The 25,293-nt window shown below is 33.1% G+C and overlaps 2 protein-coding genes and 1 long non-coding RNA gene across 6 annotated transcripts; 2 read left to right on the top strand and 1 right to left on the bottom strand.

Annotated features, from left to right (window-relative positions):
* Positions 1-65: 65 nt before the first annotated feature.
* Positions 66-1,959, top strand: LOC107912766 (uncharacterized). The gene is made up of 3 exons (XR_001688284.2): positions 66-535; positions 1,523-1,588; positions 1,738-1,959. It is a non-coding gene; the product is annotated as an uncharacterized lncRNA (long non-coding RNA).
* Positions 1,960-3,675: 1,716 nt separating this feature from the next.
* On the bottom strand, positions 3,676-6,274 carry LOC121209983 (SNF1-related protein kinase regulatory subunit beta-2-like). The gene is made up of 4 exons (XM_041082041.1): positions 6,110-6,274; positions 4,706-4,746; positions 4,438-4,600; positions 3,676-4,160 (listed from the first exon to the last, which is right to left on the bottom strand). Exons 1-4 carry the CDS (start codon positions 6,272-6,274, stop codon positions 3,888-3,890), a joined length of 642 nt encoding a protein of 213 aa, XP_040937975.1. The 3' UTR covers positions 3,676-3,887.
* Positions 6,275-13,202: 6,928 nt separating this feature from the next.
* On the top strand, positions 13,203-24,681 carry LOC107912765 (DNA ligase 6). 4 transcript variants are annotated; one of them, XM_041081372.1, is made up of 19 exons: positions 13,211-15,668; positions 15,918-16,035; positions 16,155-16,236; positions 16,436-16,538; positions 16,636-16,732; positions 17,346-17,448; positions 17,948-18,076; positions 18,461-18,508; positions 18,836-18,933; positions 19,027-19,092; positions 19,389-19,548; positions 19,724-19,831; positions 20,139-20,188; positions 21,696-21,730; positions 21,849-21,910; positions 22,172-22,333; positions 22,428-22,516; positions 23,422-23,521; positions 24,224-24,681. In XM_041081372.1, exons 1-19 carry the CDS (start codon positions 13,358-13,360, stop codon positions 24,530-24,532), a joined length of 4,230 nt encoding a protein of 1,409 aa, XP_040937306.1. In that variant the 5' UTR covers positions 13,211-13,357; the 3' UTR covers positions 24,533-24,681. The 4 variants fall into 4 exon arrangements, 3 of the variants coding, with proteins under 3 accessions (XP_040937307.1, XP_040937308.1, XP_040937306.1); XM_041081373.1 differs by lacking the exons at positions 22,428-22,516; positions 23,422-23,521; positions 24,224-24,681 and having other exon boundaries at positions 13,204-15,668; positions 21,696-21,767; XR_005904932.1 differs by lacking the exons at positions 20,139-20,188; positions 22,428-22,516; positions 23,422-23,521; positions 24,224-24,681 and having other exon boundaries at positions 13,203-15,668; positions 21,696-21,767; positions 22,172-22,249.
* Positions 24,682-25,293: the final 612 nt, after the last annotated feature.

The raw sequence follows: 25,293 nt of genomic DNA, 5'->3' as shown, positions 1-25,293 counted from the left end.
GTTTAGGTAACTTTACAGCTTTGCTATTATACTTATATTCCCTCAGCTGTTGTAATAAGTATTCACGGGTGGGGCCTTTGAATTGTTATTCAACACCACACGCCTAAAATTTATCCTCAAAATAGCCTGCTTTCTTCTCCCCAAATTTTTACTCTAGATTTCTTCCAACATTTATCCCTAAATCAAGGGTGCATTCGCCCTTCATCTTCATCTCCCTAAAGGGTACCTTTTCTTTTTTTATGATAAGCTCCTAAAATAGGATTATATTTCTCCTCACTCATAACTTCAAAACTCTTCTTGTATGGGAACGTGGTTGGATGAAAATTACTGTTATTATGATTCAAGTCAAAGTCACACATTAGATCCAAAAAGGGAAAGATTCTGCTACCACGAGTTCTTGAACTATGCCTGTAGCATGTCTTCGTCGATTTTGTTATATTTTTTTTCTATTTCCAATTCATGACGAGGCAAAGCTTGTTATTTGTTTGACAGGAAAGTATTGCAGCAGAATTTTTGGACAGGCTTGTGAAATGGGGTGAGAACATTAAAATTTTAGATCCATTAGAAGAAAGTTTCCCCATTGTTAGTAGAGGAATCAGTTTGTGCAGAGACCACTTTTTGAAAGGCATAGATTTCAGGTTTGGTCTCTGCTTTAGGTGTTTTAAAATTCATAGAGGAAACGTTTAGTACTACGAAAAACCATTGGTTAGTACTACAAATTGGTTAAATACTTTCTTTAGATTAATAGTAACAGTGCCTTTTGTGTTTAGGTGGAGAAAATGTGCACACGTAGCTTGTGATCCAAATGGAAACATTGAAACGGATATAAGCAAAAATACCCCAAAAAAAAGATAGAATGAGAATGACTTTAAAGAAAAAAAAAATTAAAGTTGATGCAATCATATATAAACTGGGAGAAAGGATGCTTTAATGAATTTAGTCATAAGCATGGTTTAGATGCTTTCTGTTGAAAAATGATTTTTAATATCTAGATAAAAAAGAAATGAAATTTAAGTGTGGGACAAGAGAATGCTTTAACAGAGGCTAAATGGAAGGAAAAGATTCGTGTAGTTGGCTCAGATCTTTAGGATTCTTGAATGTGTAAGGCCCTAAGGTCAATGCTGAATAGAAACTTAAGCAAGCTTGACTGGTACTTTTTGGTTATAAGGATACTCTGCTGCAGGTTTCAATTAAATGGCCAGTTAGTTTTCCATTTTTTTATTGAACATTCATGCTTGCTTGATTAAACTTTAACCTTAAAGAGACTTAGTATTAAATAGATTCCATATTAGTTCTTCCTCTTGGAGCATTCTCATCAACCAGCCTGATAGCTGCATTTTAGTTTGTTTGGCCAATTAGCGATTACCGCCCATAATTACTGCACTTGGCAGTTGCAGTATCACTGTAATCTGTTGTACAGCCCTTAATCAATATGTTGATCTGTTGCATCCATAGTTTATTGAAATTGTCAAATTGTCTCTTTATGTAGCTAACTGTAGATGAAAAATCATTGTTTCAATAGGCTGATCAATTAGGAACCATAGTCGAGATCCTTGTAAAAGATGGCAAAGCAGTCAACGTTGATACAGTGAGTATTCTTTGCTACCTTGATTCCAAATAATGTATATGGATGGATGGATGGGTATTGAATTGTGGATTTGAAGTAAATTTGATTGTTTTTGTCCTTTTTGTCTTAGTTTTCTGTTGCTCAGGCGTTCTTTTTTGTCATCTTTGCAGCCTCTGTTAGTAATTGAACCTTGAAATAAGATTGTCAATAGCAAAGTACAAGGTAGGAAGGACAGGCAGGCAAGCAGGTTGAGTTTGTAGGATTTTTCTTCCTGGTAATGTAGTTTGGATTCATTAAATGGGCAGCTTCTTTTGTAGTCTGGTAGCTTATTATATACTTTTAGTCTTACAACTATAGTAAATAGAAATGTTATTCAAAAAAATGTTATTATATACTTCTAGTACGGGATACTTCATGCTTTTTACTTTCCCTTGTTCAAATAAAAACATTATTCAAACAAAGGAACAAATTGAGTTCAAACACAAAAATGATTGAAAATGAATATGATTAGATAGGGGCTATCGAATATGATTGGCACACTTTTGAATATGAAATTAAAATATAGAATTAAACTAAAATCAAATTCAAATAAAAGAAATAACAAGAAGGAGAGTAAAAAAAATTGAAATTTTAATTAGCTTTTATGAGAAAAAGTAATTAATAAAAATATGTCGTTTTCTTTTTGTTTTCCTAAAAATACATTAAAGACATGGCTTTTTTTAGCTTTACAGGCATCTTCAAACACGGCTTGGGCTAGGATCAATGAAGAAATTTTCAAAGAAAACCAAAATGACAAATAATTAAAAGAGCTTTTCAACCTAGTAGAATAATTAAATTATTTATTTCACTAATGATATTTTAGTATATTAAATATATATTACAGTTTAAAATTCATAAAGTAGATTATATATTATTTTTATAGTATTATATATTATGATTTTTTAATTCATATTATTAAAAATTATATTAATAATAATTATGTTAAAATATGGTTAAATTATTTATTATTTTTATTAAATTATTTTTAATAATAATCTTTGTTAAAATTTAATAACAATAACAATAATCATCTGCTTTAAAAAAAATTGCTAAGGGTGCGTTTGGTTCGCTGTATTGGATTAGAGGTATATTGGATTAGAGGTGTATTGGGATTAGAGGTGTATTGGATTAGAGGTGTAATAGCTAATCCACTGTTTGGTTGAATGTAATGGAATAGAGGCGTAATAGTAATCTTGTGTTTGGTTGAATGGAATAGAGGTGTAATAGCATAATGGAAAAACTAAAATGACTAGAATACCCTTAGCATAAATTTGTTTTGGTAAATGATTATTGTTATTGTTATTTAAATTTTAATAATATTATTATTATTAATAATAAATAATTTAATCATATTTAAACATAATTATTATTAAATATATTTTAATTAAAATATATAATTTAATAAAATTCTTAATAATCAATATTCTTATATGAATTTACTCAAATCATAATATATGATACTATAAAATATAAATTAACATAATTATTATTAAATATATTATAATTAAAATATATAATTTAATAAAATTCTTAATAATTAATATTCTTATATGAATTTACTCAAATCATAATATATGATACTATAAAAGATAATTTGAAATAATTAATATTAAATATATTTTAATTAAAATATATGATTTAATAAAATTTAAAATAATTATAACTAATAAATTATCTTATATGAATTTGTATAATTTAAAATAATTATTATTACATATAATTTAATAATAATATATAATTTCATAAAATTCTTGATAATAAATTTTCTTATATGAATTTATACAATTTAAAATAATTAATATTAAATATAATTTAATAATGATATATGATTTCATAAAATTCTTAATAATAAAATGTTCTTATATGAATTTACTAAAATCAAAATATAACTTGAGAATTATAATCTGCATAAACACTCAATCCGAGTTCCAAACATACGTGCCAAGGAAGACGATTATTAAACGTGTCATTGTATTATTTTGGCTTGTTTCATGTTTAAGTTGATAAGAGAATTCTTGGACCGCCAAGATTTACATAAATTAAGTAAAATTTAGTTTCAACTGTATCGGTTCAAAACAAGTAAGATTTGCCAGTCCATGCTTTGCTGGCTTTTAAGTTTAAAACAGATGGCATATAGCTGACAATTTTCATCGAGGAAAACAAGTAGTCTGTTCTACCCAAAATATCTCAAGAGTTTTAAACAAAAGGTAGTTAGTTAGATGTAAACACGCCTTTTCTGAAACCTACAAATGTCAATGGCTAGTTCTTAATTACAAGCAGATCATCCTCCTTGCATATGGGCACCTAGTTCACCAAACTGATCATCAGCTTCCACAGTATCCTCAGACAGGCGAACTACATCCAGCTTCTGTTTCAAGATTTCTATAGCATTAATAACCAACTGAGAAGCTTTGATCGCACCAGTGGATTCAACTGTAAAGATGAAACTGTCTTCTTTGGCATATATCTCCACAAGACCTGGCTTGCCCATAGCTTCAGCTTTCTTTAGCACCTCATCGTCATAGGTATACGCCTCTGGATCAACCACCACAACCTGTTTTCAAGATAAAAATAGAATTCATAGTTAGCAGCGCCAACAGCAGCAGCAGTGAAATAGCATAACCTCCAATTTTTGGCTCACAATATAGGGACTGAACGAATGCACTCAACATACATGAATCATATGATGCAGGTAGATTAAGGAGTGGAAGTTGTACGTGAAGAGGGACGAGTGGTGGCTCCTTAGCGAAATCTCTCGTATTCAATGAAAACAAATAGTTGGAAATCCTAAAACTACGAATACCATACCAAGATAAAGACAATAAATTTACCTGCAAGTCCAAAATGTTGTTAGCATTGCCTGTGCCGTCTTGAGCCCATGGCAAGTCAGGGGCATACCTCCATTGTCCATCGACAATGAACCTATACTGGTAAACACCTGATGGTAACACTTTCATAATAGTGAAGTCTTTTCCACATCTCTGCAAAGGGATTCTGATTAAGATAGCAAACACGTGTTAAATGTCGCAGTTCATAAAGAGCTAACTATTTTTCTTTCGATATAAAAAAAACATAGGGAAGTATTCTTATATCGAGAACCTTGTCTTCCAATTATCCCATGCAACGTGTATGGGGTTAGGCTTAAATTTAACACAGACATGGAAGACATAAAAAAAAATTAAGAACTGCCTAAACTGCCCATAAAGGCTGCATTGAAGACAACCTATAGATTAGGTTAATTTTATCCATAATGCACCACAAGTTTTAAAGCTATAGCAGGAAAATTAACACGTCATGCATCAATGAATACCATTTTCTGCCATAGATAGCATAGACAGTAGCATTCTCGATCAGGTGACCAAATTTTACGGCCATTTACATTAAACCCATACAATTTCCACATAATAAGTTTCCTCTCTACCCGAGGCCCTTTGTATACACATAAATTCTTGCCAAAGTTAAATGAAACAAGCATTATAACTAACCAATAAACAAAGGGATCACACTAAGACTTTCCACCAAAATTGCAACACGAAAAAAAAAACATGAATTTATCAAAGGAATTAAATACAAACTAGGCTTGAATCCCTATTACATAATAGTCTCCAATTTTCATTTGTGACTTTCCAATTTCATTGAATCTTGAAGAAACATAAAAAGCCAAAACTCAAGATTTAAACTATGTATTCTTAAAAATGAAAACTCTATATACAAAATAGTTTCTAAACTATAATTTTTTGCAAATTGTGCGAACTTTAATTTCATTGAATCAGGCACCAACCACTAAGTTAAATACTCGAGTTTATGCGAAAATTACAGATCAAAAACAAACTCCTGCTACAATGTAAGAGCTTTGATTAATTATTTACATAAAAATCTTGAAACCTCTAAGTTAAATACTCAAGTTTAAGCGAAAATGATGAATCAAAATCAAACTCATTCTACAATGTAAGAGCTTTGATTCCTTGTTTACATGAAAATCTTGAAACCTCTAAGTTAAATATTCAAGTTTAAGCGAAAATGATGAATCAAAATCAAACTCATTCTACAATGTAAGAGCTTTGATTCATTATTTACATGAAAATTTTTAAACCTCTAAGTTTAATACTCAAGTTTAAGCGAAAATGATGAATCAAAATCAAACTCATTCTACAATGTAAGAGCTTTGATTCATTACTTACAAGAAAATCTTGAAGCCTCTAAATTTACAACACATTGATCCATTTATAAGTTTTCTTTTTTCTTTACATTGTTTTAAATAGAAACTCACAATATTTATTGAAAATTTACAGATACTTCGCATTAATTGGGAAAAACAGTTTTGCTAGTAGCTATGAACCAATAAACAAATGAACTACTAATTAAAAATTCACTTTCATAATCATTCTTTTATCTTGATATTATGCGTTCGAAACCAGATTCCCATGCAAGAAAATCAAATCATATTCCACGAAATCAAAATCCCAAGCAGAAAAATGTAAGAAAATAAAAGTAATTGAGTACCTGAGGAGTAAACATGAGAGGAGAATGTGTTGATGTGGGACTGTGTGGAGGTGAGTGACCCATAGGTGCCGCCATAGCTTCAAGAGCACTGTTAGCCCTTGTTTCTTCTTCTTCAATCCCTGATGGGCTATTATTCCCATCTTCTCTTCCATTCACATTCCCCATTTTTTTTTAATTATTAGTATTAAACTATTAATTATTGTTTCTTTATTGATGATCAATTTATCACTTCTAAAAAAATTTATATAAACTAAGCAGAGAAAAAAAAACCCAAATTCCCACCACTCACGGAATCTCAAAATTGATTCATGATTCCCCCATTATAATAGATACCCATACCCATCTTTCAAAAACAAAAACCCAGATGTAGAATTGGGAGAATTTTGTAAAAAATTTGAAAAGAAGAAGAAGAAGAAATTGAGCGATGAGTTAGGAGGGGTGATGAAGTAGTGGGGATCTGGAATGGGGGATGAATGGATGATGGTCACGTCATCATTTGACAAAGTCTTTTGTTTCTCAGTTTTGGTTTGGTTTTTTATTTGGTTTTTTCGGGGGTTGAGATTAGGGCAATAACATGAGCCCATTTTTCACCCTGTTCTGTCTCTGATTTCTATCGCCCAAAGGTAGAAGGAAAACAGAACGTGTTTTGGGTAAAACAGAAGCATGAATCGGGAGGGTTAAACATGGACCAAAATTGAAGCAGCACCTAATCTGAGCTCAAGGAAGGGATTAGAAAACGGTAGATTTTGGGGATTAGATCAGTAGTGTATTAGACCTGTAATAGCAATACAGGGATTAAGCGGGACCCACCGATTAGGGGTGTATTGGCTATGCTAATACACCCAACCAAACATGGTGTAAGAGTATTCTGGTTTTTTAGTTTTTTACCTTATGCTATTACAACACCATTCCATTCAACTAAACACAATAATACTATTACAGTTCTATTCCATTCCATTCAACCAAACAGTTGAATTACTGATTACAACTCTATTCAATTACAGTCTTATTTCATTACAGTGAACTAAACGTACTGCAAGAGTTTTTTTTCATCTAAATATATAAAAACTAAATTCTTTACTTAAATAATATATGTTTAAATTTATTTATCAAAATAATATAAAATGAATAATATATTAATAAATATAATAATAAATTATCATAAATGGTGCCGATTTAGAATTCTAAAATAACAGATCAAATAAGATCAATATTCTCTATCAAAACTCTCAAATCACCACCAACAATGATGAATTGGATATAAATTTTCAAGTTATTGTTCAAATCATAATATTTTGGTAAATAATAATATTATTTTCATAATATTTTAGTAAAAAAAAACTTAAGTTTAAAATATTGAGAATTTTGTAATTTTATGTTCGAATTCTATATGATTTTTAAAAATTTATTTTAAGCTTAAATGTTAAAACAGTTCTTATAAAATATTTAAAAATAAATTAACTTAATTTACTCATTTAAATCCTAAATTCAATTAAATTGATTTAATTTTGAAATAATGATTTTGGTCGAAGTCGTAACGACTAAAGTGACAATTGATGGGAAAAATACTAACATTATGATTCACATTATGTTTGATGTGAAAAAAAATTTTATATTAAGGTTTAATTATTATTTTTAGTTATTTTAAGATTGTTTAATTGATTTTTTAATTATTTTATACAGATTTAATTATTTTTTAAAATATTTAGATAAAAATATTGGAATATTATAGCAATAAAAATATAAAAATTAAAATATTAGAAAAATTAAAAATATTATAGAGTATTATAAATATATTATGAAAAATATGAATGTATTGTAGAAAATTTAGAAATTATAGAGAATTATAAAAATATATATTAAATATAAAAATTGCTATTAATTTATTCTAAATATATTATAAATGAATTATGAAAATATGAAAGTTTTATAAATAAAAAATAAAGTAAAGAATATCAAAACAAATATATTCTCGGGCAATTTTAGTTTTTCAAGTTGTTAATAATTTATTATATCTTCTTTTAAGCAAAACATCACATATCGTCATGCAAGAGAAATGAAAATAAGCCCTTGACGCGTGAGAGTTGTTAAAAAGCAACAAAGACAAAGGCATTGCACCTCACTAAGAGGCTACAGAAAGGGTCCTGTATAAGACTTCTAACTTTCAATATACAGGTGATACGGGTATTCATAATTCGGTTAAAATTAAGTTAATTTACTGAATTGATCTAATTCGATTAATTGGTCAGTAGTCGAATTTAGTTTGATCGGAGGTCGGTTAATGAATTTTTGAAATTTTGGTTATTGGTTAATTCGGTTTGAAACCGGATAATTAACTGAATTAACCAATTAACCGAAATATTTGTTGTTTGCAAGACTTATGTAGTGTTTTGTTGTTAACTTTCAAGACTTATATAGTATTTCTAATGTCTTATATGTTCTTTTCACCTCCATTTAAAGTGTTTTGAACTATTGAATAAAAGAAAATGAACATTAGCAATGTTTTTTTTTTGTATGTTTTATACTTATTTTAACCAGAAGATAAAAACATATAAATTTTGGTTAGTTTGGTTAATCAACAGGAATTAACTGAAATATTTCAGCTCAATTAATGTATTTGAAAAAAACTTATGTTCGGTTAACAGTTAAAGACTTTTACATTTTAGATAATTCTATTCGGGTATTAACCAAACTGATCATTTGAACACCCTTAATAGGTAGATACATTTAATAAGTCAATACATGATTATGCATAATGAATTTGCACAATTCATGTACCATTAATATACATGAATCTCATAAATGTCTAAGTATATAATCGTCCATTTCATGCAAATAATGTCTAAGTGTATAATCTTATACACTTCTAATTAGATGACTATTCATTATGAATATAACTCGTTAAAATTTTGTTAAGAAAAAACCAAAATGATAAAAAAAATTAGTGAAGAAAAAATAGGATAATATTCATAGAAGGTTTCCCCTTCAAAAGTAAATAATTATTTAATGTCTTTAAGACGACGCATTCCTATCCCTATGTTATGTACATGTTAGAAATTTGAAGTTGACAATGCTTTTATAAACAAATTTGTTGGGTTATCACCTGAGCGAATTTCACAAATATCAATGTCACGTTTTTTCAAACATTTATAAGTGTAAAATAACTTTGGAGAAATATGTTTAGTCCATTCAATTACATTGTAACACTCGAGTATCTTATTCACCCAAAATCTAGGAAAAGTTAGAATTAAATTGAAAGGATCAAATTGTCAAACCTCGCTAAGAAATTTAGAAATCTTAGTGGCCGAAATACCATTAGTTGGATAGCAATCCTAGTTTGGTCATGATGGATCTGGCTGGTTCGATAGTAGAAGACAAAATGATTAAGGATGAATGGTTGTAACGATCAGTGAAGATCGTGCCATAGGAATATATATATATATAGAGAGAGAGGTGTGTGGTGACGGATTTCTCAATTTTGTTTACACATTTTTCTCTCCATAACATCATCTTCTTCAGTCACTCTAAAGAATAAGTGGATGTAGTTGAAGGAATATTTGCATATCATAGCAGTCGGATACATTAAAGTCTGGTAGTATAGAAATTAAGGAACTAGTAAATGGTAAACTTTTTTTACCTCTCTGTACTCGTGGATTGAAGGAAGAAGTAAAGTAAGAACTTCTAAAAGCTTCTGTATAATGATGGATTTTGAGTTTTAAGGGTTTAACACCTATAGTTTAACCGATAAATGGTTGTCATGCTTAGCTATTAGGACAAATGAGGCTTTGGGATTTAGATAAGCCAAGTTGACAAGAATAAGGAACAATGTGAACTTATGTACCTTGCCTTTGGATGATAAATGATGTTGTATGAGCTATTGCTAGTTGACTGCTGATTGTTTTATGATAAATACTAATAGATATTCTGGAGTGATATTTGTTTAATGATAAATTGTATGATATGTTTGAGTAATGTATGCATAGTGTAGCGGAAAATATTGACGTGATAGATGAAGTTAGGACTTAGGAATGAGAATTTTTGTTAGATACCGCCATACGGTGTTGCTGAGTGCAAGTTGTGATGTGCAAAACTCTAGGCCTTGTAGGGGGACATTTCAGTGTTCAAGCATCAAGGTAAAATATGAAATAGGTCATTCGGGACAACACCATGACAACAGTTATTAGGTTCTATAGAGTAACACTACAATGGCGGTCAATAGGCTCTATGGGGTGACACCGTGTCAACGATAAGGTCCTACGATGCGACACCTTAAAAAAAGGTTTAACGTGTAAGATCATAGCTCAGCTATGACAACCAGTATAGTCCGTTGGGACAATAAACACGAGGTAGTCCATAGAGACAGTAAACACGAGATTGTCCATCGAGACAATAAACACAGGATAGTCCGTCAGAACAGTAAACACAAGATAGTTTGTTGGGACAATAAACACGGGGTAGCCAGTCGGGACAATAAACACGAGGTAGTCTGCCGAGACAGTAAATAAGGGATAGTCCGCCAGGATAGTAAACATAGGTCAGTTAGCCAGGACAGTAAACATGGGGTAATCCATTAGGACAGTAAACTCAGGGAATTTAGCTAGGACGTAAAACATAGGGGTCACAATTTGAAAGTTTGTAGCCCAAGAGGGATGCCAATGAATTTAAGTAGAGTTCTTGATTTTGATTGGGACGATAAGTCACAAGAATGAATGAGCTTGGTAGGTCTGAGGGACATAGACTACCGGGATAGTAAGAGAGTTCACCAAAGGTGATGATGAATAGGGCTAGGGAAATATCTCAACCCCAGTTAGGATGAAAAGATGAAGAGGCTCCTTAGATAATGAGATATACATAGTCCACCAGGGAAGCTATAGATCCTACATGGTTTAAACAAACACGGAATAGGCTCTACTGGGATGTAGTCATGAGTTATAAGCCAACAAAAATATATACATGAATTGGTTTTGAATATACTGAGGTCATGTTTGAGTTGAACTTAGTTGAAATTCGTTGGGCGGCTTGTTATAATGAAATGATATTGTTTTAACTTGGTTTTAACGGTATAAGATGTTAAGAATAAATCTAGGTAGCTTTGCATTCCTTGAATTGGAATCTAATAGTATTTTTTGGCCAAAACAAGGTTTACGTCACGACCACGATTGTCCAATGTCGCAACATAATGCTGACAGTGAGTGACGTTTTGACGTCGATATGCTTGAAATCACAAAGTGACTTACTGTGTTGGCAACTTCACGATGTGGATGATGTAAGGTTGCGACATCAACTCTAAATTTTTAAAACTTTACAATTTGATCCTAATTCAAGCTCAGGTTAACAAAAGAGCTCTCTTAAGTTCATGTAGGACCTAAAAATGATTGTGTAATACATTATGTACTTAAATGTTAATTATTTATGTATTTTAATGATTTTATGTTCCATGATGTTTTGAATTTATTAAATCGTTGATTATGGCATCTCGTAGCTCAGGCCCGACAACCGGGTCGAGTATGGGATGTTACAAAGTCTATTGAACCTCAAGCTTAGGAACCTTCCCAATATTAGTATCAATAGTAGGAGTTTACTAGTTAGTAAGTACAGATCTCTATACGTTTTCATTGTCAGACTTAATGTAGGCTTTCATTTTAGCTTTCAAGTAGGGATAATTGTCATTCTCAAGCACAGGGGAATGAGTAATCGACTAACCTTCCATTTTAAGCAAAAAAAATAGCATCAAGATTCACCACTAGATATGTTAAGTGTCTACTCTAATACCAATTATTGCTAAATTAAGTTGCTTATTTTCTTAACACAACAAGTGTAATGGAAGTGCTAGATTGTAATGGCCATTACATCTTGACACTGCAAAACTGTGTAAACAAAAAACCAAATAACACTAATGATTTGTTTACGCAATTCGATTTCTCTACGTCTGCAGAGCCTAGCTCAATGAGAAATTCCACTATCCTTAGTTAACAATATAATAAGTGACTCACACTCTATCACTTTTCAAATATAGAGACTTCACTTTTATACTTAAAAGACTAGAACTCTTACCTCCAAATCCTTTTTTTTAGAACTTGGGCAGTAAACACTCTCAACAATGTTTACAATACAAACTTTGGACTCTCTCACAAAAATAGTTCCTCAATGAACAAATTCAAGTGCTCTCAGTAAACTTTCTTACAAAACGTAGACAAGCCTTATAACATATATTCAATTTGGCTTGCTAACATAAAATCTAATACAATGTAACTCCTTGAAAATATTTACTACAATCACAATAATCAAAGTATAATCAATTGAATATCTTATTTACAAAAGAACTACATAATCTTCATTAGTTTTCCATGTTTCAAAGGATAATTTGATTCACTTGAATCCAATCTAAATTTCAAATGCCAAGGATTAGTTTTCCATAGATGGACCATAATATCTTTAATAAAATAATGCATAATCAGGTCCAAAGATTTTCTTCTTTAAATTGTCAAATCAAATAAGGTAAGTATTAGAACTATCTTAATGATAGTCTGAAGTTTGCACTACTAATACCACTCACTAATTATCAGCTCATTTTGCCTCAAAAGTTATAACCTCTTATTTATATACATAAGGCTTTTAGAGTACAACTCAGATTGCTTCATATCGATTGATAAAAGAAACCAAGTAATTAATAGTTTAGGATAAATTTTTAAAAGTTAAAATTTGTCATCTTAAAAATGTTGAGGGCTAGATTTATTGAGTTTTTTTAAAATTTGAACAAAAATGATAAATTTTGTAAACACTGAGGGCTAAACTTATTAAATTATTTATATTTAAATTAAATTAATAGAATGTATAAACAATAAATAGTTAAAATTTTTATTAGATCAATAAAAAAAACCCAATTCAACTTCTCATCACTCACCTAACAATAACTTTCTATCACTCTAATAACAATTAAGGTGAGAATAACTAAAATATTTAATTTCAAAGATATTAATCACTAAATAAAAATATAATTATTTGAATAATCAAAATAGATGCAAGTAAATAGTTTAATGATACTTTCCCTTCTATTTTAATTCGAAACCAAGGGGCTCGAATGACAAAACTGTTTACGGACGGGTCTGTCGGGCTGAATGCTGTCCAGCCCATGGACAAGCCTACGGCGCGCAGGCGGGAAAAAACTCACCCATCCGCAACCGCTACACTCTCGAAAACCCCCCAAATCAACCTCTCGTGAAAACTCTCCCTTCTCCTCCGCACCAAATGCTGCCAATGTCATCTCAAGGGACGGCCACCGCCACCAAAACACTTGCGTTAGACTCCACCCAACTTTATCTCACTGCCATAGACTCCTCCGATTCCACCCTTTCTTTTCCCTCTATTCCCTCCTCTTTCCCTCCCTCTAAACTCATACCCAATACCCGATTCCTTGTCGACTCCTTCCGCCACTCCACCACCACCACCTTCTCCGCCGCCTACTTCCTCTCCCACTTCCACTCCGACCACTACTCCGGCCTCTCCCCTTCCTGGTCCAAAGGCATCATCTTTTGTTCCCACCTCACTTCCCTCCTCCTCATCCAAACCCTTAAAATCCCGCCTCATTTCGTCTTCCCTTTACCTCTAAACGACCCCGTTGTGGTAGATGGCTGCGAGGTCATTCTCGTTGACGCCAATCATTGCCCCGGTGCTGTCCAATTCCTATTCAAAGTTCCCACAAAAAACGGGAGCTTTGAAAGGTATGTTCACACGGGTGATTGTCGTTATTGTAATTCGATGAAGTTGAATAGTTATTTGAATGACTTTGTTGGTTGTGATGCGATTTTTTTAGATACTACTTATTGTAATCCAAAATTCGTATTTCCTTCTCAAGAAGAATCGGTTGATTATGTAGTTAGTGTGGTAGATAGGATAGGAAAGGAATTTAAAGAAAAAAAGGTTTTGTTTCTTGTTGCCACTTATGTTGTTGGAAAAGAGAAGATTTTGGTTGAGGTCGCGAGGCGATGTAAGAGGAAGATATTTGTTGATGGGAGGAAAATGGAGATTTTAAATGTTTTGGGGTATGGGGGTGATAAAGTTTTCACGGTAGATGAGAGTGAGAGTAATGTTCATGTCGTTGGTTGGAATGTATTAGGCGAGACGTGGCCGTATTTTCGGCCGAATTTTGTGAGAATGAAAGAGATTATGGAGGAAAAAGGGTATGAGAAGATTGTTGGCTTTGTGCCGACTGGGTGGACTTATGAAATTAAACGGAATAAATTTGTAGTGAGGTCAAAAGATTCAATCGAGATACATCTAGTCCCTTACAGTGAGCATTCTAATTATGATGAGCTTAGAGAATATGTGAAGTTTTTGAAACCAAAGAAGGTTATTCCTACTGTTGGCATGGACATTGAGAAGCTTGACAGTAAGCATGCTGATAAGCTGAGAAGGCACTTTGCTGGTCTGGTTGATGAAATGGCAAATAAAAAGGACTTCCTGATGGGTTTTCATCGCGGCAACTATGGGGGTGTAGAAAAAGTTGAAATGGATGCTAGTCCTGACTTGAATGAGGACAAGGACATGGAGAGAAAGCAAAATATATTGGAAATGAAATCTGTTGAGAGTAAAAATGCAGATATTACTTTGAATGATTCATCTCCTGTGCAGAAACCTGATTTACAAGATTCAGCTATACCGAATGAGGAGGAAAGAGAGAGAATCATTGAGGAATTAGGTGACTCTTTGCCCAGATGGGTGACCAGGGACCAGAAATTAAATTTGATCAGCAGCTCAAGATGGAATGTTGTTGAAGCAGTTTCTAATTTTTATGAACATGAAAATGAGTTATACGAGCAAATCTCTGCTTTTAGAACTTCTGATTCTGCCTCTGCTGCTCAGGCAGGTTCATCTGACAACTCTGTCTCATCTTTGAATTCAGGGCCTTTTAGAAGTAGCAGGCATGAAGGTTTAATCAGTCATTTAAGTCAAGCCAGCAAGCCTTCTAATTTTAAACTTTCAGTTCGGAGTAACATATCTCCCGGTAAAAGGAAGAAAAGTACTGAGAACAAGTCAAATAAGAAAGTAAAAAGCAACTCAAAACTGGAATCTAGCGGGTCAAAGCAACCTATGATAACTAGCTTCTTTGGTAAAGTTTTGGTTGATGACTCTAAAGGTGGTGGGACTGGCTTGAAAATTGAGGAATGCCCTAAGGATGAAATCACATTGCCTGGTGACTTGACTAAATCATATACAGAGAAAATAGATCAGTTTATTCAGATAATAAATGGCAATGAATCGTCAAGAAATTATGTGGCCACCTTACTTGAGAAGACCCAAGGAGATATCAACAGGGCACTGGATACATATTATGGTAATCCTGAAGTGAACCATGATGGGAATACGGAAAATATGGTATTTTCCAGCAAATCAGCTCAGGTCTGGAGCTGTAGTAATGATTGCCCTGTTAGCAAGAATGAAAATGCACTGGAGGAGTCAAGATCTACTCCGGATTCATCTTTGCAAGGACAACCAGTGGAAAATGTTGACGTAACTCTTGTATCATTGCCTCCTGATAAATATAAACCCATTGAGCATGGTTAGTGTCAAGAAGTTGTTTTCATTTGCCATTTTCTTAATACTATATCTTGAAATTCTTCTAATTCTGTAGTATGGTAGCATCTATTTAGAAGTTATTTTATTGTTTTTAAATGTTAGGCATTTTTCTTTGAGTTATATTCCTGTTGCATCTTTGGTGTCTCTTTCTTTTTGGGGAAAGTTCATAGAACTTCTCAGAATCTCAGCTTACTCACAAAATTTTAAAACTCCTACTGAGATGTCTGTGCAGCATGCTGGAGGTCTGACCAGCCTGCTCCATATGTCCATCTTGCACGGACTTTTGACCTTGTTGGCAGTCAAAGGGGAAAGATCAAAGCTACTTCCATGCTTTGCAATATGTTTAGGAGGTTGGTAAGATTGTATCTTATTATTTTGTGTATATCTCTTGGTTGTGAAATCAAAGCTTGCATTGCTTTACTTATAACTGAATGCCAGCCCTTTTTCCTTGACATCTTCTTTCAACCAGTTTGCTGGCCTTATCCCCTGAGGATGTGCTTCCTGCTGTGTATCTGTGCACCAACAAAATCGCCGCTGATCATGAAAATATTGTTAGTCCACTTTGCCAGTTCTCCTGTCTGTATCTTCCTTTTGTTGTTTCATGCAGTAGTTGATTCTTACTCTCTATTCCGTAAAAGATAATTTCCCCTTTAGATTGTATATTGAGGTTGCTTAACAAATAAGAAACAGAATATTAATAGAGATTAGCTGAAAAGGAAAAGATGCATTCATGCTGTAGTAATGATGCAGGAATTGAATATTGGCGGTAGTTTGGTTACATCTGCACTGGAAGAAGCTTGTGGGACTAACCGTTCAAAAATAAGGGATATGTACAATGACATGGGTGATCTTGGTAGAAGCAGATAATTCCATTCAGAAATTTCCATTTTCTGTTAGTCTTTTTCATCCATAACTTTTGGCATCTTCTTACCGCCTATTTTTGGTCTAAGGTGATGTTGCACAAGCATGCCGACAAACCCAAACTTTACTTGCTCCTCCACGACCACTATTAATTAGGGATGTATATTCTGTGCTTCGGAAGATAAGGTATGATCAGCCCAGTATTGATCCTGCAGGAACACATGATTATAAAATTATTGAAATATTGAATCCATTACTAGATACTGATCTGTTTCCAGAGATGTAGGAAAGTATGAGTGTCATAATAATTTGCAGTTCTTAGAACTCGAAGTAATTGGTTAATGCCTAGGTTTTGCTGGTAAGAAATTCACTGAGAACTTGTAAAATATTTCTTTCTTCATAAGATTAAGAACTGATTTCTCATTTACTTGATAGATTAGAAGCAGAATGTTATTACCACTTCGTTGATGATAAGACAAAAGATTGTGTCCCCAGTGATCTCATGTTCTATATTTTGCTATAAAATATCTAATGGTTTGAATAGTTATTCATGTCACTTGAGTGCCAGAAGCATACGATTGTGCCTATAGATTCTTGGACTAAAACAAGCCTTTGATATAGGTTCTCTTTATTTCTTATTTCCGAATAAGAGAAACTCAGTTCATTTTTTCCATGTACTAGTATCCATTTGGTATGATTTTAAAATTTGAGAAATATGCGTATCATTTTGTTTTGTATTATTTTAATCTTTGTCATGTATATTTTCTTTTTCCCATTTTCCTCACATAGCATTTATCAGTGTACAAACAGGCAGTGGCAGCACCATGCGGAAGAAAAACCTTATTGTGAATCTTATACGTTCATGTAGAGAGAAGGAGATGAAGTTTCTAGTGAGAACTTTGGTAAGATTTGAAAAATGATATTTCTTGTATGTATCTTATGTAGGTGATTCTTGATTTTATTTATGTAATTATCTGGTATCCAACAGTATGAAAAGAGCAGAAGGTTAATGTTTTTTTTTGATAGGTGATATCTTTTCTGAAACATGGATAGTGAGTTTCTTTATTATCATATTAGAGTTTAGCACATTTGACAAGATCTTATCATATTAATATTCCCCCAATTGATGCTTCTGTCGTAGTAGATGTGATCAAGGCAAACACTATCTTGTGCTGATATTTTTTACTGCTCATTGTCTTGATTGCTATCAACCTTCACGTGCCCGATAATAAAATTTTTTGGAAATTTTCGTGGAGGCATGTTAAGATTTTTGAATTTGTGCATTTGTTGTAGACTTCATGAATGTGAATGAAGGATTCCTTGTGGCACAGTTCTTAATTTGGTGTACAAGCATTGACTTGCTCTGCAATGTCTTCTGTTTTGAAATTATGGCACACACAGGTCAGGAATTTGCGAATAGGAGCAATGATGAAAACTGTTCTTCCTGCATTGGCTCAAGCAGTTGTCATGAATTCCTCTCGTGCTCTTTGTCATGAAGGGACAGCAGATTGTCTAAAAGAAAAGCTCCAGGTTTGATACAAACCATAAGCTATAAATTTTTTTTCTTTCTTGAAGAGTATGAAATAGTAGATCTCTTTATGAAGACTTGATGTTTACATCATGCCATTATGGTTAAGAAGTATTAAAGCAATGAGTGGATTAACTTTTAACCTCCCACCGGTGCCGCCACCCCCCCCCAAAAAAGAAAAAAAGAAAAAAAAGAAAAAGGGGGGGTGTTAAGTGGTGAATATTTTGATGTTTGTGTTAGTTTGATCTAATTTTTGTTTAGGTCCTACTACCAAAGGTATCTATTAGATTTATCTACATGCATAATGCTATTTTCAACATCGCTTGTTTTCTGTGCAAGTGATTATTTGTTTCTGTTTGTGATTTGATCTTTTGGTTACTTGTCAGGAACTTTCTACAGCAGTAACCGAAGCATATAATGTACTTCCAAATTTGGTAACTGCCTATACATTTTATATCAAAGTTCTTCAACTTTATGTTTTTCTTCTATTTCTTTTAAGTTCCTGATTTACCTTACCCACTTTTGAGATTTTTATATATAATATGTGTGGTAGCTTTTCTTTAATGTAATTATATATGCGTTAATTTGCTCTTGATATCTTTTTGTTCTTATAAATTTTAAATTTGAGTCTGTTTCATTTGCTTTATAACATATTTCACATGCCAGTTTGTTTCCTTTCCTTCTCTCCATTCTTCTGGAAGCAGCATAAGATAGAATATGTTTGTTTTGGTACATTTACGCTGATGATGCTTTGTGGATAGGATTTGCTTGTTCCTTCACTAATGAAGGAAGGTATTGCATTTTCATCATCAACCTTGTCAATGGTTCCGGGAATACCTATTAAACCCATGCTTGCAAAGTATGTATACATATCACTCTTTTGTATCTTTCTTGTATATCAAATTGTACTAATGCTGTTGCCTATGGGTGGTATTATTCTCCATGATTGTAGAATTACCAATGGGGTTCCAGAAGTACTGAAGCTTTTTCAAAACAAAGCTTTTACATGTGAATATAAGTAAGCTCTTTTCTCTCCCTCTCCGTGTGGATCATGCACATTTCCTCTAGTTTAAAATTGTATTCTTTGCTATTTTGGGATATTGCAAGAAACAACTGTGAAGCTTTCATGCCTTCCTAGTATGCCACCATATTCTTTTGTTTCACTCAACGTGGTTGAGTTTTTTCTTGAATCACATTAGTTGGATAACTGATGCGAAGGCAGGTCTTGGAATTTTCTAACTTTCCTTCCACATCTCTTAGTTTTATTATATGTTGGGTATGATTGAGTGGTTTTCCTGTGCATGTAATTTTCAGATATGATGGTCAGCGTGTCCAGATTCACAAATTGGCTAATGGAGCGGTGCGTGTCTTTTCACGAAATGGGGATGAAACAACATTAAGATTTCCAGATTTAATTAATACAATTAAAGAATCTGCTAAGCCTGCTGCCCAGACTTTCATATTGGATGCTGAGGTGAGATTGTCTAATGGCAACTTGCCTTTTACTTCTTTGAGATTTGCTTCTTTGTTATTATTATTATTGTTGTTGTTGTTTTTGGTTATTCTTGCAAAATTAACTGAGCTGTAGAATATGTTAGATGGAACATACCCTTATGTGTTGCCAATTCTGTTTATTGTTGTGGCTTCAGGTAGTTGCAATTGATAGGAAGAATGGTCAGAAGCTGATGTCCTTCCAAGAATTATCTTCAAGAGAAAGAGGAAGCAAAGATTCTTTGATCACAGTGGACAAAATAAAGGTTCACTTTATTTTCACTTTGTAATATTACACGATTAGATTTACTATTTTTGTGGAAGTTTGATGATGCAAGCATCAAGCATTGAAGCGAATTGAAAGTAATCTTATGACTTGAAGGATCTGCATAGCTGTTTCACTTATTGTTATAAAAGATACCTATTTCCCTTGTGCTTTCCTAACTGATGTTAGGGGCCCTTTGAATATAGAGTTTTCACATTCACTCATCTTCTCTTATAAGTTCAACTTTTATTTCCTGTATCCTAAAGTTAAATTTGGAGGTTTCTTTCTAATATCATTGTAACTTGCAGGTTAATATTTGCGTATTTGTGTTTGACATCATGTTTGCTAATGGACAGCAGTAAATATCTTGAACCCTCTCTTGGAATTGTTCTGAGGTTCTTTTATTGACATATATCTATATAGATATATAGACTAAAAAATTGAGGACAAGTTATAGCAGGAGTGTTTTCTGATTCTATGAATGAACCAAAAAACAGGAGCTTTCCCATGAGCAATAGTAATGAATCAAACTTTGCAAGGAATTAGTATATTGAATAAGAATAGAATATTTATTCTCAGTTTATATCTTTCCTCACTGCCTCTTGCATTCACAACATGCATTTGCAGAAGTGCATGCTAGAAATTCATCTCTGTTACTTGAACTTGGGTGTGGATGTTGGATATGGGTATTTGTCCTACATTGGTATGTTCAATTTTATCCAAGTTTTTTTATGTATCTGGAGGATCCTTAAAGGGTCATATTCCTATACCTATGTCTAGATAGGCATCAGATAAGGGTGTTGGACATGGGTACTTCAGCAATGATGAAGAATTGGAGTAACATAGAAATTCATTAAATGATGGAAATTTAGCTAGTGATTTTTTGGCTTCAAAGTGTGCATTCGTTTAACACATTATATTTCTGTCATCATGATGAATTCACTTGACCACAACCAAGTTTCCTTGTTGATAAAGAACTTTTGAATGAACTTCTAATTACCCCAGTAGGTTGCCACGTCTCCGATGTGGTATAGATTTTGTGCTTTCAACTGCTTTTCAATCTACTTCATTTAAATTAAATGACTTGAGTGCCATATCTCTCTCTGCATAATTTAAAATGGACTTTATGCTGCTCTGGCTTATTCCTTCACTAGAGGACCTTGCAAATGCTATTGAGTGTCCCTGTGACATAGGGATTTATGAGCAATTAGTATAAGAGTTTTATCACTGCTTGTAGATTCCTTTCTGATGTGATAGAGATTGGTTAGTGCAATTGAAATATTATCCCCGCATTTACTTCTGTGTTTTAAGTGAGAAAACTGAAGAGTTAGTTGACAGTATTACCATTAATTTTATTAAAGGGGAAAGATAATGAGCAACTGAAGCATAAGTTCTGGAAACCTATGTTACTACTACTCTTCATTTTTCTTAAGTATCCGTGTTCAACACTCATGCCCAATGTTTATTTGGACTGGGTATTGGGATATAACCCTCTAAGGACCCTCCAAATACACAGAATAACTTAAATAGATTGAACATCCCTGTGTGTGATGCATACTTGTATCCAACACTCACATTTTAGTCTGAGTAACATAGCTAGTAACCTAAGTATTCACTCACTTCTGTTACATACAGAAAGTCATACGATTTTATCAATTGTTGTATGTCAATCACCTAAAATCTGGCTATTGTTATAGTTAAGCATTTTTTTTCTGGAACAAAGACTAGAGTGTAGATCTTCATGTAGCTGTAAATCTGTGTCTGAAATAAATCTTAAATTACAAATAGTTGTCCCTCTTATTTTTGTTGCTGTTTTCTTATATTTCATTAAAATTAAAAAAAAAATGATATAATTTCCATTACAGGCTGCTAGGTGTTCCTCTACGCCAAAGAAGGAAATGTATGCCTTTCCCCTCCCACAATTTTTTCTTTTTCAGGTTAATTTATTTCAAAGTCCCTCTTATCAAACTCTTGTGAGTTGTAAGTTTGATCTTTTCTCTCATGCTAAAAAACTTTAGGTTTGAAGGATTTGTTTCATGATGAGAAGTTGGGTTATTTTGAATATGCAAAAGAAATCATAGTAAGTCCTCTCTGCTTTCCTTGTTTACAGAATACAATTTTTTAGTTATTAGCTTGGATGTCAATGTCAGATATTTGTCCTGTGTCTGGCACAGGTATATTTATTTACTTATTTCAAATTTCTTTTATGTATTTGGAGGGTACTTGAAAGGTTATATCTCCTCACATATACCAATATATGTCAAGACATGGATACTTCAAGAAAAATGAGTCAGAGCAACATAGGACTGATTGGTATTGTTTATGATTTCTTGCTAAATAGGTGGAAGCAGATGATGCTTGTTTGACCAGTGAGGCCACATTTACTCAGATAAGCTCTTTTCTTGAAGATGCATTGCAGTTCTCATGTGAAGGAATTATGGTTAAAGCCTTAGATATTGATGCTGGATACCTTCTGTCAAAACGTAGTGATACATGGTTAAAGGTTTTGTGGTTACTTGAACATTTTAATCATTTAACTGCTCAGAAATAGGAAGAGAACTAAATATTGAATCCGATTGCTTGGTGTTCTCTCTTAGGTGAAGCGAGACTATGTGGAAGGATTAAGCGATTCCCTTGATTTAGTCCCAATTGGTGCTTGGCATGGCAATGGAAGAAAAGCGGGATGGTAATGAATGACCCTATGTATATGTATATGCATATGTAACATGCCCAACAGATATTTGATGTTGTGCACATCTGCGATAAGTGTTGTCAAGGTGTGCACCTAGGCACATCTTATCACTAGACAACAAAAGCACCTTGTATCCTTTTGGGCAAGGTGCATTTGATCGGATGCATGCCTAAGTTTTGTGTTTAGCTCTAGACAACAAAAGCACCTCATACCTTTTGGGCAAGTTGCATTTGATCAGACATGCCTATGCCTTGCGCCTTGGCACTAGTCGAAAAAAGCCCCTTGGACCCTTTGTTGCATTTGATCGGGCCTATGTCTTTGCCTTGCATCCTTGACAATGCTGTTTGGCCTACATGGGTAGCTTAGTGTTGACACTTAGAAGTTACTAGGAGAAGAAGAAACTGCAAAAAGAGATAGAGTTCCATTGATCAAATACCATCCCCTCCTAAACTCACTAGGATGGAATTGCATATGCAAAACAAATTAGTAAGTAGGTAAATGACTGATAGGCATCAAGAAAATAAATATAAGCTCCTAGAGACGCTTGGAATCATCTGAACATTGACCTAATAACTTACAAAACCCTAGGTGTGCTGAAATGATCCTGGTGACACTGGAAAACGTAAACTTTTATATCACTCGATAAATAGCCTGTGATCTAAGAGACCTGATGTTTTAACAGCTGCGATGTATAGCAAGCATGTAGAATTGAATTCAAGTGAAAGAGGAGTGATTTGCATTTTATGAAGTATGTTCATATATTATCTAAGAAAATGTTATAGATGATTGAAATCAAATCAAGTGATATTTATTACACTGAATTTCGTTGCCACAGGCTCTCAATGTGAATCCTTTCTGTTCTAATTCATGCTTTTATGTATGTTACGTGTTTCTTGCAGGTACAGCCCCTTCCTCATGGCATGCTACAACCCAGACACTGAAGATTTTCAAAGTGTATGTCGTGTTATGTCTGGATTCTCTGATTCATTTTACAAAGAGGTAAAGTGGGATGTTGGTGATGTTTGTATTTTAGAAAGTGCACTTTTTCTTCATGTTACCAAGGATATGGCGTTAAATCTTTCAAGCACTGAACTTAAACTTACACATGGTTATGTTTTATATGAAAATAATTTTTATTCTGAACTTTAGATCTTTTCGATGTAGGCTTAGTTAAGATTGCAACAATGAGCTCATCTGTTTTGCAACTTATTGGAGTACATTTGATTCAGTTTTCTAACGGTAGAAAAGTGAGAATGGCTCTGAGATTTGATGTAATGGGCATAATACTATTAAATAGTGTACTTGTTTCTTGTTCAAATCACTGTTTTTGATAGTCCCTTCAAGAAACCAGACATGACTTTTCCTGTTTCTTTCCACGGATCCTACCATTATTAACCTATATTATGTTACTTAGACTAGGAAGCAAGTGTTAGAGTATTAATCTGCGTCTGACATGGGTCCGTTTAAATTTTTTTTATCCAAGTTTTTCCATATATTTGGTGGATTGTATTCCTATACCCATGTTGGATATGCGTTGGACAGGTGTACTTAGAGAAAATTGAAGAGTTGGAGCAATATATCTAGTAAAACATTGCCCTGTGCATACAAGTTTCAAGTTTTCATGTTTTCATCTTGTTCACGTTACCCTAAACTTCGTAAGTTATGCTAAAAGAGTTATTTGGTTTTCTTTATTGAGCTCAGATGAAAGAGTTCTATGCGGGGGATAGGATCTTAGCCAAAAAGCCAGCTTACTATCAAACAGCTGAGGTGCCTGATATGTGGTTCTCTCCAGAACTTATTTGGGAAATAAGAGGTGCGGACTTCACCGTATCACCGGTTCATCAGGCTGCGATAGGATTAGTTCATCCGTCGCGTGGCATCTCAATAAGATTTCCTAGGTTCATTCGCTTGGTTACAGATCGGAACCCCGAGGAATGTAGCACGGCAGCAGATGTAGCTGAAATGTTTCATTCGCAGACTCGAAAGATGGATGTGACGGCCCAACGATGACAACTGTTTTCGGGTTTGTGTATATATGTTTTCCTTCCTAGTTCTAGTATTTGCTTGTGTTACGATATGTAAAAATTATAATCCTAAAGTATAGTTTATAGTGTAAGAATTATACTCAATTAATTAGTATAAAAGAAATATAATTTTCATACTCGTCTTCAAGTTTGATGGTTTATAAGATTATTTATAAGGCCGAGCTTGAGTTTGATTTGACATTAACACTACTTAAATTAAATGATTACACTTGTAAGCTAGTTAAGTCCAGTATATATTAAACCTTTTTCAAGGCTTACATTTGACTATTTTAGGCAGTCATATAACTCTATAGACAAGATAAATTATTCTATAAAAAAGACACAAATAATTATTTAAAACGCTTCAAAATCTTAAAACACATTGTATTAATCTTGTTGAAGAACGTCATTCAAGATCAAAAGACAAATCAGACATTGTAAACGAACAAGCAAAAAGAGCATAAATTCAAGACACAATGCCCCATGATCGATGGAGCTTTATGCATGAGTATCTTGGATTGAGAAGTTAAGACACCATATTTAAAGCCATCATATAATCAACCTTACTTTGTTAGTGATATCACTTGTTCTTGCAATGAATTGAAACCCAAAACCAAACAAAGAAATAGAGCTGAAAAAACAACATAAAGCTTCCAAAAGCAAAGGAAAAATCTTTTGCTTTATCGAAAGCATTAGATTTGCATCAAAATGGTTCGAGTTTGAAATTTATGTCCATTGTATTCATAA

The sequence above is a fragment of the Gossypium hirsutum genome, chromosome A11 (assembly GCF_007990345.1).
Source record: "Gossypium hirsutum isolate 1008001.06 chromosome A11, Gossypium_hirsutum_v2.1, whole genome shotgun sequence".
In the NCBI taxonomy this organism is placed as follows: domain Eukaryota; kingdom Viridiplantae; phylum Streptophyta; class Magnoliopsida; order Malvales; family Malvaceae; genus Gossypium; species Gossypium hirsutum.
This window is presented reverse-complemented; position numbering and strand designations above follow the sequence as displayed.

Coding starts and splice junctions, on each gene's coding strand:
- LOC107912765 (XM_041081372.1), top strand. CDS start 13,358: ATGCTGCCAATGTCATCTCAAGGGACGGCCACCGCCACCAAAACACTT. Junction 21,911..22,171: donor AATATGCAAAAGAAATCATA/GTAAGTCCTCTC, acceptor CTTGCTAAATAG/GTGGAAGCAGATGATGCTTG. Junction 23,522..24,223: donor CTGATTCATTTTACAAAGAG/GTAAAGTGGGAT, acceptor TATTGAGCTCAG/ATGAAAGAGTTCTATGCGGG.
- LOC121209983 (XM_041082041.1), bottom strand. CDS start 6,274: ATGGGGAATGTGAATGGAAGAGAAGATGGGAATAATAGCCCATCAGGG. Junction 4,601..4,705: donor TGGGATAATTGGAAGACAAG/GTTCTCGATATA, acceptor TATCTTAATCAG/AATCCCTTTGCAGAGATGTG. Junction 4,161..4,437: donor ACAACATTTTGGACTTGCAG/GTAAATTTATTG, acceptor TCTTGAAAACAG/GTTGTGGTGGTTGATCCAGA.